General features: G+C 39.5%; 1 protein-coding gene across 1 annotated transcript; it reads left to right on the top strand.

The window, feature by feature from the left end:
- The first annotated feature begins 556 nt into the window (after positions 1–556).
- On the top strand, positions 557–13,461 carry soat2 (sterol O-acyltransferase 2). Its single transcript, XM_026166763.1, has 16 exons — positions 557–1,307; positions 3,418–3,559; positions 3,700–3,758; positions 3,869–4,008; positions 4,105–4,158; positions 5,262–5,369; positions 5,999–6,281; positions 7,212–7,287; positions 7,966–8,050; positions 8,462–8,507; positions 8,766–8,895; positions 9,344–9,441; positions 10,878–10,976; positions 11,161–11,296; positions 11,715–11,860; positions 13,107–13,461. Exons 2-16 carry the CDS (start codon positions 3,481–3,483, stop codon positions 13,161–13,163), a joined length of 1,596 nt encoding a protein of 531 aa, XP_026022548.1. The 5' UTR covers positions 557–1,307; positions 3,418–3,480; the 3' UTR covers positions 13,164–13,461.

Raw genomic sequence — 13,461 nt, 5'->3', positions numbered from 1 at the left:
GATTACCACACGCTCTTGTCATTATTCTTCTTTAATGTTATTTGTAAAAGCCAAATAAAACATTATAACGTCAGTAACCTCTGCAGCTCGCAGCCCAGGAGAGAAGCAGGAGAGATAAAGCAGCTTTAAAAACAGCTGCACCAGTGAGGTCAGTGGGACCTCACAACAAATCCCCAGCAAAATACTGGAATTAACATTACCTTGACCCCTCAATAAAGTCTTGTAAAATGTGAGCTTATTAAATTATTATTAAAAATGTACATTATAATGATGTTATGTTATAATGATTTTCTGCCATTTTGTTCAAACTATATTTATCTAGTGTAATCGTAGCGCTGTCAAAGTTCAATATTTAGATTTTTGAAACGAGGACACCAAACAAACCGTACAGTTTGTTCGAGAACACGTTTTCAATTTAACAGTTTCACATCAAGTTGAACGAGCACAAAGTTTGGGGGGATTGTTTTAAATCAAAATAAATCATTCTAACCTTGTATGTATTTATTTGAAAATAGTATTTATAAAGAGTTTGTTTTTCTTTACTCCTGCTGTGCTTCGTACCAGAAAGTAATTTTGTACATGTATCATTAGTTTAAACCGAGAGATACATTTCATATAAATGGACAAATACATTAATACAGTACATATATCTTTGTGTCCTGGGTTTGAATTCACCAGCAACAAACTGACAGCCCTCAGGTTATACACCACGACTCTGACATGGATGACTGGATGGACAGACAGACAGCATTCCTCTGGAAATGTTTTGAGCTTTGAACAAATATTTATTTCCACAATGTACAATTCTCTCAAGTTCACCAGTTACTCCTGAAACACACACACTTTTGCCCAGTTCATTCATTATCTACTCTAAAGTGGAAACATTGTTTCCACACACAGCTGTGCTTTAACAATAAGCAACACGCTTTTCCAAATAAGAGCATATTTGTAGATGCTAAATAGACCTGTGATATTTACTATTTTGGTTTGAAGTTTGACCCAGATTATATACCTTTAACGTAGTGCACAAAATACATGATATGAATGAAATTTGTATTAAGTACCTTGGATAAGTGAGACATTAGGGCACAGTCCAGTGTTGTGCATGACCTCATGAGTCCAGCCAAGGAGGTAAAGTTTGATTGGGCAATGGATTCCCTGGGCCAGGAGCCATGAGGGTAAAGTGCATCAGGAGGGGACACAGATCATAAGACTTGCATCATACTTAACAGTCAGTGTCAGTGGAAACTGACTGAAACAGAGGCTCCATCCTGTGCACTGCTGAGTGGACCTGAACTTAAAACACTGTGAGTACACATCTAATGCATATTTATAGATCATGTCACATCTACCCGACACAGTGATGTCTGACATTTGACACTTGTATTATTTAAACGAATGATAAATCTGCAGTTTCTGCTGTGGGCAATTTTTAAATTAGTAGGAAACGCTCGACATGAGTGTTGTAGCCAACACTGAACATTAAAGAAGATCAGAGGTCTTGAAGCATCGTGCTGGATATAAATTTTATATAATGATGGCAGAACTGAGTTATTGAGTTCAAGGGTTCTTCTGTGAATGGGCTATTAAACCGATGCATGTACCTCTAACCACACAGGCAGTTTTTCATGTAGGTAAAAGTAGGTCATGAACCCAAATATGATTTTTAAAACAGCTTCTATGAGTAATGTTTTCGTAACAGATCATAGATTTTGCTGAAAATCTATTAGTACTGGCTGCTCATGAAATTAAGTGAAGCATCAGTTTAGCATTTTGACAAAGGGAGACAAAGTTCATCAATACAACAAATCAAAAGGAAAGTAACAGCTGCTCGGGCTCAAGTAGAAAAGAGGTCAAGCCAATAAATATTTTCTTAAACATGACATAGACTCATTAATAATCTTAGAGTTGTTACAATAAGGATGATTTGCTTTAAAAACCCCATATGACTGTGTCTGCAGCTGCACAGCGTCTAATCTGAATTTCTTTTTGACGCGTATCTGTTTAATGGAGGAATGACCAGAATGTATGGGTCACTAATGAGGTCAATGACTGTTTTTTACCCCACAATGCAACCTCTCTGCTGTAGCTTATCTCTTATAACCTGCAGTGGAGACGCGGATCTTTATCATTTGTTTAGATTGTTTAGCTTGAACTGCAGTGACTTGTGGCTTGTTGTGGAAAACCACTGTGGGTAACCACTGTTCCACAACACCGAGCTTACAGGTGCCTTTATCCGGACAAGCAGTTCACTTTTTCAGTTTTGGATTCACACGATTGGTTTCACTACACCGGCACTGAGGCTCATCAGGAATGATAATAATCTCTGACATGAGGCAACCAGCCAGCAACGAGCCAGTGACCTGATGTAATTTTTCAATTTATCGTGGAAGATCCTCTCACGTTATTAAACTTTAACAAAAAGCTAAAGCCAGGTTGAATCTCGTGGCAATTGTGGCAGCTGCTGCACTGCTGCTGGTAGGCTGAAACACACAGGTAAACAGTAAAGTACTGGCAGCTAGACTCATTAAACTCTCTTACTTAATGGAAACAGTTTTTTCTCCACTAAAATAAAAATATGAGTTGTATCGAATATAAACTTTAACCTCCTAAGACCCGAACTCTTCCACGGCATGCATTTTTAATTTCTCTTTGATACTTGGTCACATTGGGGCCCGATGAATGTAAACCACCTTATTACCTTACCTTATTTTTGTTTTTAAGAAAAATAAGAGCCACATATGAGGATATTCGTTTAAAATTTTGATACAACAGTAGCAGTACAACGTCCTCGTAAGTGGATATCAGGCCCTTGTAGAGCAAAATTGAGTATTTTGGTCTAAATAACCCAAAAATGTGATGTCCACATATGTGGACGCCAGGTCCTAGGAGGTTAATAGTGAGTCTTATTTTAATTTTGCATTTATTGCTGTGAATTCAGTCTTTCGTGAACTACGACAAGGTAATTCCCTCTTCTACTTGCAGTTTACCGATATAGAAATACTTCCAGTTGAAAAACTGCTCCTGAGGTCTTTACCTTTAACGCTTCTTAGCCACACAGACACTGGAAACATCACACATCCACAACATTCAAAATGAAAACACAAAATAATAACATATACCCATCATAACACTAATTCTAAATGAAGGATTTAAACTTAAACATTCATGTGTGTCTTACTAATGTGCAAAACTATACCAGTAAAAGTTGCTTACTGTTTATAGGCTGTTCTCCACAAAGCATTTACAACATTTGGCGCGTCACAAGTTTGCAAAGAATGATATATTAATGCACACAGCTTATTTTAGTTTAACATAAATGCGTTACAGTTATACTCACCACAATTCACCTAGAAGATTTCGGCATGAGCTATACACATGGAATAAATAAAAGCATTACATCACTCACTTTGACAGGCATCAGTACGACAGCACGTGCGTTCATTGAAAACAGACTAACCTCCAGTCGTGAGGGTAGCCATGACGACCAAGGAGGCCGATAGCAGGGTGTATAATCGGAAGATCAAGCCCCGACAGTCATCTGACAACTCAAGCTCTGGTATGGACAAAATACTGTTTTATACTGTAAGCTGATCTTTCAGTTCTGTCTATTTTTACACAGTTTTAGGTGAAAGATATATTCAGTATATTTAAAAGTTTAGCGAACGATGTGAGAAACATCTGTTCTTCTCTCTGCAGCTGGCAATCATGATAAGGTGGTGGAAGAAGATGCGAGGCAGTGGGAACGATGTACTGAGGTATTTCATCACTGTTTCTTTAAACGGTGGATGAAAGTAGGAAAGTGGTTTACAAAGGCAACACAGTTACTGAAACGTGATTTGAAAGAAATGATTTTTTCCTCTTGTAGAAGATCAAAATAAAAGTCATGGAGCAGGTCCAGGATCAGCTCAATGAAATTCTAGACAGAGTTCTGACTGAGTCCGTCCAGTCCCTCTCCTACACCCAATCAACAGTAAATGGAAAGACAAAAAATATAAGCTCATCCAGGTAAGAATGAGACACAAATTGGTCTGTTGGTCACCATATTTTTTTATGCTAATCACTGAAGTGTGTGACTGTTTTTCTGTTTATGCTTTGTGTCAGATCTCAGAGAATGGATGATGGCAAAGTGTTTATGGCCAGGGCGTCACTGCTGGAGTGAGTATAAAAGATGTGAAAACACCCAAATTAAATCAGAGTTGGGTTTAACACAAGGGTTTAACATCTACAGATTGTCAGTGTACATAGTTTTCAAATAGAAAATTCTAATTTAATTGGATATATGCATGGTTTATGCATTTTATTAGGTTATTCAACTGCTCGTTAATGGATTTATTTGATCAGCGCATCAAATGCACATTTAGGCATGTAGATATGGACAAGGTGACCTGCTGAAGTTCAAAGTGAACACAAGAATGAGAAAAAAAATGATTTAGGTGACTTTTAACGTGGCATGGTTGTTTATGCCAGACAGGCTGGTCTGAATGAAGCTGTTGACTTACTGGGATTTTCCCACACACATCTCGATGGTTCACAGAGAATGGGTCAAAAAAGCAGATGGGCTTACAGGAGCAGAAAGTTCACTTGGGCTCCTGATCATACCGGACATACAGACTGAACAATGGAGACTGAAAAAACGTTGCCTAAATCTAAAGTTTAAATATATGCTGCTATATTCAGATGGTCAGAATTTGGTGTAAACGACATGAAGAATGTATTCATCCCGTTTGTGTCTATGGGTCAGGCTGGTGATGCTTTGATGATGGGGGGTATAATTTTGGCACACCTTGGGCCCCTTAGTACCAAGTGGCCATCATTTAAATGTGACAGCCTACCTATGCATCATTACTGACCCTCTCCATCCCTTTATGACTGTCTACTCATCTACTGATGGCTGCTTCCAGCAGCATAAACATGAGCCATCTGTACTCAAATGTCCTGCACAGTCACATGCCATCTCAATCCGAGAGCACCTTTGGTTTGTGATGGAACATGAGATTTACCTCATGCATCAGATAAGTCTGATGCTGTCGCTTCAATATGGCCTTAAATCTCTGAGGAACGTGAATCGGCGACACAAAAGGGAGTCCAACCCAGAGCTAGCAAGGCGCACCCAATCAAACTGCAAACTTAGATGGGACTAGCACGTTTTTGTAAACCTTTACAATATTCACAGCAGAGTTCGCACAGATTTATCAAACATGGGGCCATTTTATTGATTTTGTTGTGTATTTATTTGTGTCTTTCCTCTTCTTTCTCAGCGAACTGTTCGAGATCAGCCACATCCGGACCATTTACCACATGTTCATAGCTGTTCTCATCATTTTCTTTTTGAGCACTCTGGCTGTTGACTACATCGATCAGGGCAGGTCAGTGGGACACGTGGATGTGTGTGTGTGTGTGTGTGGTACTGCCATGTGTCAAACTCTTTAACCCTGAACCAAATCTAACAGAAACTCAATTAATCCAAGACTTCCTGTTCTCTTATCTCCCGCCTTCCTTGCCCCTCTGCTCATCTGGTAGCAGAAAGATAACGAATCAACTCCTCTGAGTATTTCTTCTCTTGCTTTGGGCAGTGTCGTAATGATTTGGTTTTTGTTTGCAGTTGCAAATGTTCCTCATTTGAGCTAGTGCCAGTGGGCAACTCTGCTGTGTGCAAATGATTTGATCCATTCAGCTTCAGTTAACAGTGAATTTTTATTTACATGCGCTAAATAATGGTACACAAATAATACTATCACACTTGTGACACTGTTCTTTAAAAAAAAAGACACAGCTGTAAGTGTGTGTTTAAAATCTATTAATATCATCACTGGAGGGGCCTTTTGGATGAAAGAATGTCAGAGGAAAAATATTCAATGGCGTTCACGATTCGAGCAATGAAAAGAAAACCCAGCTGTGTTTGAATACAATCAAAGTGGTTTCCAATACATAATAAATAATGAATATGATTTGTGTTTTGTTCTTTATTTCTTTATTTGTTGGTTTTCAATCCCAGGTTAGTGTTGGAGTTTGACCTGCTGTTCTACGCCTTTGGGAAGCTGGGGACGGTCACTGTAGCCTGGGCCATCATGTTTTCTTACACCCTGAGCGTTCCCTATTACACCTTGCTGTTTTGGGGCTCTTTGTACCACAAAGTCCCCTCCAAGATGGGGCTGTCTCTGGGGATGGGGCTGATCCTGTATCTCATACAGACCTGCATACTTGGAGTCTTCCCCATCTATGTTGTTGTGCACCACCAGTTGCCACCTGCATCGCGGTTTATTGTGATACTGGAACAGGTGAGTCTGTCACATGTGCAGCCGCTCATTTTTTCATTTACTGCATATTCAGTGTAAAGAGCTACTTTGTGTTCAAATGCAACAGAAAAAAAAAGATTATTGGTAATGACCTGTGCTAGAAACACACTGTATCATAGATAACATTACACACATTTTCACTGGCAATCATAGGTAATCCAAATTGTAGAAGCAGTAATTCACTGCCCTCAGCTGGAACATTGTGATAAAGATAGCCTGCTAGCCAGAGATGGGAGCTTTCCAACTGGAAAGTCACCAAAGGAGAAAGCATCTCTGGCAGCAGATCTCACTGCAGCCAGCATTTGAACATCACAAACCCATACACTAATACCTCCTCATCCTCTTTATCACATCGGCCCCGGCCTCCAAAATCAGTCTTAGCACTAAAATCATTTTAGCTCTGTTTGATGGAGTGAGATAATCTCGGTGCTTAGATGCTTCTGGGAAACCCGGCCATGATCCTCATCTGACTGAGTCCAATCAGTCTTTTTTGTATTTACATGATGTTCATGGCATTTTAAAACTGCTGAGTTTGATGCAGAAATTAAATATTCAAACTCCCTGAATTGCCCCAAAATGCGGTTCACTGCTGCTTTATGATGCTCCCTGCTCTACGCAGATTGATTGTGCATCATCTCTGAACTGCAGTTTATGACAAATTAAGCCAAGTTCTGCAACTGTGCTGCTCTCTGTCCCACCATGCTGCACTGCTTCATGTTTGATGGGAGTGCACATAAATCATGAGTCAACAACAAAAGAGAAACAAAAAAGAAAAAAAGAGATGTGAGTATCTGGATGTTTCATTTCGGGCAGCTTGTCAGTTCTTGGAGTGAAGATAAACATCTACAGTAGAAGCAGCTAATACTGATACACTGTCTCCCTTCACGTAATAACTGTATCCATTTTCTCCAGATTCGATTCCTGATGAAAACCTACTCGTTCTTAAGAGAAACGGCTCCTGTTATCATGAAGAATGCTCCAAAGGAAGGTATTGTATTGAAGTCCGGTGTATTTTCTCTCCGGGCGCTATCATTACTCACAGTGTCACTCCCGGAAACAAGGGGGAAAAATGACTTAAGCAGAACTCTGCAGGTTACCTATGTAATAACTTTAAAACTAACAATGAATCTGCAGCTAGAGATGCTCTTGTACAGGTCTGTTAGTGGGAGATAAAAATATGAAACATGAGGGGAGACCAAGAGCAAAAACATGAATACTTAAAACAAATGCCCCCTGGAGAAAACTGTAGTCCTGACTTAAGTAGTAAAACTGACATAAAATCGAAATGGAAGTTAAGATCATTTCTTCTCACAGAAGGTCCGTTAAATACATTTTTTATAGAGCAGGGCTGTAATACAAGTGTTTAAAGGACGCCACACTAGCTGGAACAAACTACAGCAAACCATTTAGTAAAACTGATGAGTCTTTAAGGCAGATGATTTGGTATAATGGCTTAATGATTCAGCGACAACCCGAGTGTTGTTTAATTTTTAAAGATGGCCACTTGTTTACAGGTTCTTGCATTAAAGGCACAGTGAAGCTGTGAAATTAAATGAATAATGAATGACTCAACAAGACTTTAATGTGAAGCCACTTTTAAAATAACTTAAAGGTTTTGGACACAAACATGATGGCCACACTAACAGCGTTGTCTTTGTCTTTTCAGGAGAAAATCACAGATTCCCAACATTTTCCAGCTATTTGTACTTCCTCTTCTGTCCAACGCTCATTTACAGGGAATCATACCCTCGGTAGGATATATTAACCCCTCATTTTGGCTGGTTATTTATGCTCTTCTGTTCTAGTAATTATCAAAAATATCTATGTCCAGTTTTCATTAAAACTGGAGGTTCTGTCATGTGACACAAACTCACAAAGCCAGCAGTGACTTTCTTTTTTATTCATTACAGCATCAAATCCCATCTCTCAGAATCTATAGCTCAGCAGCTACAAACATAAATCTAACGACGGCTGAAAAACAACAAGATGCCGTTACAAGCAGTCATGTTGATCTGAGATTAGATGCATTGTGGAATCCCTAATCTGGACTGCGACACTAGAGACAAATTCAGGCAACATGAAAACTGATAAAAATTTGAGAACAGAGCACACATTAAGAATAATCTTGCATCTGAAATTTATGAAATGTCCGTTTGTTGCAGAAATCGCCACATACGATGGAACTATGTTGGCATTACTCTTGGCATGGTGAGATAAAATGTTGCTTTCCTATTTATAATTCAGCCCTTTTGCTTTGAATATCTAACAAAAGACTTGGTAGTGTCTGCTGACCTAAAAAGAAGTTTTACTTCTGTATACTGAAATAATCTGAAGTAATAATATATCCCTGATCGCAGTTATCGCTAAGCCATTTCCACATTTGTACTTCTGATTCTCGTGTGTGTTCTCCGTTTCATTTCCTCTTTTATGGGATGTTCTCGAACCTCTTTGATGTTCCCTTTGCAGATTTTGGGGTGCCTGTTCTACGGCTACTTTATCCTGGTGCGTCTCTGCATGCCGGTCTTTAGAACCCAGACCAACGTGCCTTTCAGTAAACGAACAATGGTTTTGGCTATTTTTCACTCTATATTACCAGGTATGTCCTCTTATTCAAAGAGTCCTCAGCTGTACACACACAAACTCAACGTGGCCTTTTTTCCTCCCTTTTTTCCCCACTTACAGCGTTAGAAAGAAGCTGTGTGCAGGTTAAAGTTCATCTCTGACTCTGATTGTGACATCATTTATGTTTATAACATCCATTATCTCTCATGCGTGTGAGTCAGCACTGGTTAATATTTTACTAAGCCTGCAATGTAGGAAAGGACTCCAGAGTGTCGTTAAGACAGTGATAAGATGAAAGATGCTAACATGAATCTGATACAAGTAATCAAAGGCTGAAATGTTTATGACTCCCTTTGAGTGAAGAGCGAGTTAGTGCAATAGCATCTGTGCCAAGTTACAATTCCTCTGAGAAAACTGGGGGCAATGCCCAAAATAAAATCGCTCCATGCAATTCTCTCCGTCTCTGTGTGTGTGTGTTGCAGGAATAATGCTCCTCCTGCTGTGTTTCTTTGCCTTCCTGCACTGCTGGCTCAACCTCTTCGGGGAGCTCCTGCGTTTTGCTGACAGAATGTTCTATAAGGTGTGCGGCTGATTTTTGTGGACACTTTAATTGGTCCAGTGGTCATTTCCTGTTTCTGTGCTGTAGACTCATTATTTTCTGAAATGCTTACTTTTACAGACAAGCAAATTCTGATTAATGACAAGTGAAATGGCAGCGGGGTGACCTGCTGGTCCCCAAACAGTTTTACTTTTCCATCGCTGAATCCTGTTGATTTATATAGCTCTTGAGCAAGAGCTGAAAATACTTGCTTATAGTGGTTGGCCACTTTCACTTCCACAAATCTTATTCGCTTATGGCACTCTAAGTACGCCTGAGAGTTTGAATGAATTTAGCTATAAAAGATACCAAGGCACTTGGGGGAATGTGGGGCAGGATTTTACCAGAAAACGTCTGTGTGGTTGTGAGTGAGACTTTTCTTCACTCTTATGTATTTTCGTCATAATCATACTCTAATGTTAGCCATGGGGTTTTTTGTAGGTTTGTGCAAAAAATGGATGTAAGACAGCGAGACAGTGTTTTGCAAATTTCATTTTTGTTTTAAAAATGCTAAATAATCTTGAAAAGATTCTAGTGTGTGTATTTTATGTTAATTACAGGAGTTGATTCACCTAATTTACAATGTGGCTACAAATTGTTCTTAACCTTTAAACCTCTTATCTGCCCTAGATGCATGTCTGTGATGGCACTTTATTGGTTTAATAATGTTCAAATGACACTGCTTGTCAGCTGAAACAGTTGGGACAAACGTGCATAGACTGTATATAAATGATGGCCATGCCACTGTGCCAACACCCATTAGATAGTGAAGTGCTGTTTTGAATCCTTGGGTTGAGCATTTTGGACTTTTCCTATCTTGTTATTTTATAACTGGTAATGACAAGTCTGACTTAGACACTGAGTACACTGCACATGACTCACAAGGAAGCCACACCCTAAAGCATACCCTCTTTTGTCAACAACTCTAAATCCGACTATAAATGACAGAATGAGCAGCATGGTGTATTAAATCAAACAATATAACCGTTAGATTGTGTTTAAGAAGTCACATTTTTTATAGTCAGTTTGCAACCAGTTGAGTCGCCTCCTGCTGGTCATTGAAAAGAATGCATGCATTGGCTTTGTTTTTCTCACATCTGAAATTTACGTGCAGCTTTTATAGAAAGGTGTCGCACACAATCAGAGATCGCACCGAGGTGTCTGTTTAAACTGATGAAGATTAAACCAGTATACCCACCCAGGAACTTGATGCACTGTGCAGAACTGCATTGCTTTCACCTCCAAGACCCATTTACAAATCCTTAGTTGTAGGGTTTGGTATACGCTAAGATGTTTTAATAATAGCGAATCTCTCATCAGTAGAAATAGATGATCAATAATAAACATTCACTCATATTCAGCCCTTTTTCTTGATGTTTTTATTCTGATGAGTGACTCATCCTCTGTTGTTTTTTCAGGACTGGTGGAACTCTACGTCTTTTGCTAACTATTACCGTACCTGGAACATAGTGGTTCATGACTGGCTGTATTACTATGGCTACAGGGACTTTCTTTGGGTGAGCAGAGTACTAATACTGCAGACTAACACATGTATATTGAACAAAACAAATCCCATAACTCTGTTGGTTTCGTCTCTGTTTATAAACCAGCATGTGTGTGGCAATTTAACTGTTGTTAAGTCAGTCTGACCCCTGAACTTTTAGCCAAATCCTCTTTCTGTTCACTCTCCAATCCCTGCAGCTGTCAAATAGGAAATTCCGAACTGCTGCCATGCTCTCGGTTTTCATAGTCTCTGCCGTCGTTCACGAGTATGCTTTGGCCATGGGGTTCGGCTTCTTCTACCCAGTCATGTTCTTGCTCTTTGCCGTCTTTGGAGGTGAGGGGTGTGTTTATTATTCATGGGACAGTTGTTAGCGCAGCATAAGTAACTTGTGTGCTGACCCAGCTACAGAAATTCATTCATTTGCCTAAAAGCCTTTTAAAGGGAGAAAAACACAGACACATTTTTCATGTCTACATTATTACCGCTGATAAAAGCACTGTGTTTGAGATGCCTATCCATAGCTTGTTAAAAATATGTAAACGGCTTTTGCTTTGAAGAGTGTGCCTTCAAACTTTCGAGTTAAATTCTTCAATTATTCACAAAAACACTGTAAAAAGGATTCTCACTCAATGTTTTGGTTTCTTCTCTCTGCGTGTCCTTGTCCCTTTATCGACCTCCTGCTCTCTCAATAACAGATACAAAGAAAGAACCGAAAGCCCATTAACAAATCCCCTTTCCCATCTTCTCTTAGTGGCATTCAACTTCACCATGACCGACAAGCGACAGAGCCCTGTCTGCAACATCATCATGTGGGTGTGTCTCTTCATCGGTCAGGGTGTGCAGGTGTGCCTGTACTGCCAGGAGTGGTACGCCCAGATATACTGCCCACGGACAGGAGTACGTACTCCCACGTTTGACCGAGATCTCTGTTTGTAAAGTTTTTCCTTTATATGTAGAAAATGCCTTTTCTCCTCTCCTCTATAAATAGTTTCTTCATATCATTTAATAGAATCACATAGAAAGCAATCCTAAAAAAGCCATTTTCCCACAATGTCTTACTGGGCTTACGCACAATCTCAAAATACAATCAGCCAGCTCTTCAGAAAGAAGCCATACACAAGTACATTTTATAGCATCAAATGTGGGTCACAAAAGATGCTTTCAGTCAGTTATCTTACTTTACTTCTCTGGATACAGAAGCACAAATTTTGCTAAAATCCATAAAAATTGACAGAAAAAGAGATGAGTGACCTCTTTTTGCAGAAGAATTATGAAGAAATGTGTACTCATGCTAGGAGAATTCACCTCTGAGAGACTTCTTATTGAGTTTGAAGGCATGAAAACAGTTTTATCCCAAACTGCACGAGTAGTGAAGGTTTGTGCAGATCTATTCTGATTTAAAGTTGTGGGTTTCAAATTAAACACCAAGTTATTTTTTTGTAGATGTCATTAGACTGACTTTGACCCCTGCTTTAGATGACCCCTAAATGGAAAATAGGTCAACGGGTGAACAAACTTCAGGCGAGAATGAAAAAACTCATGTACACAAGCACATTACGCAACTACTGCTGGATGTCACACAGACGTCAGCAGCAAAATGAGAGTGGTAACAAACAGCCTCTTCCACTCATTCATTATCTTGACTTAATTGTCTGTTCTCATCCACAGTGATTCATATATTCATTACCGTCCTGCAGACTACATGCATTTGTGTAAACACGTGTACACGTAATCCCGTGCTGCAGATTCACGTGTGTTGAGCAGCAGATGTGAATAAAAGTGTGACATGTTTTTAACACTTTAAAAGTTGCCTTCCGACACCAAGAGTCTGATGAAGTCAGAGATGTAAAGGATTTGCTCGACAGATGGGCTCAGTGCTTACCACACTAGGAACAACTGTATGTCCGTGTATCCCCAGAGGAGGAATCCTCTAAAGCCAGTGGAATAATTCACACACACAATAGCTTAACACAGATAACATCTGTCTACAAATAGAAGTGCTCTGCACAATGAGATTGTAACTTGAGAGAAATGGATGTTAAATCTACTAATAATTTAATAAAATGATTAAAGTTACTAGAAGGAGAAGGAGGAGAAGTGAGGCATGTATATTTGGCCCAATTCTTTTCCTTTTTCTCAACAGAATAGCTTCTGGGAGCTGGTGATGCCTCGATCTTGGTCCTGCAGCTACCAGAGATGAGGCCATCCCTCTCGCAGGCAGGAGGAATAAATGATGAAGTCTGAAAGTCTGAAAATGAAGATGTAGCTCTGCAAGGCCTGATGGACTGAGTGTGGAAGAGAGCAAGGTTTTCTGTTATCAGTGCGTAAAAGATTTATTGCAGTCAGGATGTTGTGTCACTGAACTATTTCAGGTTTTATTTGTGCAGGTGGTATTTTTATCACTAATATTCATTCAAATGGGCTGTAACCGAGCATGTAGAACATATAGATCAGCGGTCCCCAACCTTTTTTGCGCCACGGACCGGTTTATGCCCAAC

Source organism: Astatotilapia calliptera, chromosome 5 (genome assembly GCF_900246225.1).
Source record: "Astatotilapia calliptera chromosome 5, fAstCal1.2, whole genome shotgun sequence".
Lineage (NCBI taxonomy): Eukaryota > Metazoa > Chordata > Actinopteri > Cichliformes > Cichlidae > Astatotilapia > Astatotilapia calliptera.
Note: the sequence above shows the minus strand (reverse complement) of the source record. Positions and strands in the feature narration are given on the sequence as shown.

Excerpts from the sequence above, each read along its gene's own strand:
- soat2 (XM_026166763.1), top strand. The coding sequence starts at position 3,481 with ATGACGACCAAGGAGGCCGATAGCAGGGTGTATAATCGGAAGATCAAG. Across the intron at positions 3,759-3,868 it reads AGTGGGAACGATGTACTGAG|AAGATCAAAATAAAAGTCAT; the intron begins GTATTTCATCAC and ends TTCCTCTTGTAG. Across the intron at positions 7,288-7,965 it reads GAAGAATGCTCCAAAGGAAG|GAGAAAATCACAGATTCCCA; the intron begins GTATTGTATTGA and ends TTGTCTTTTCAG.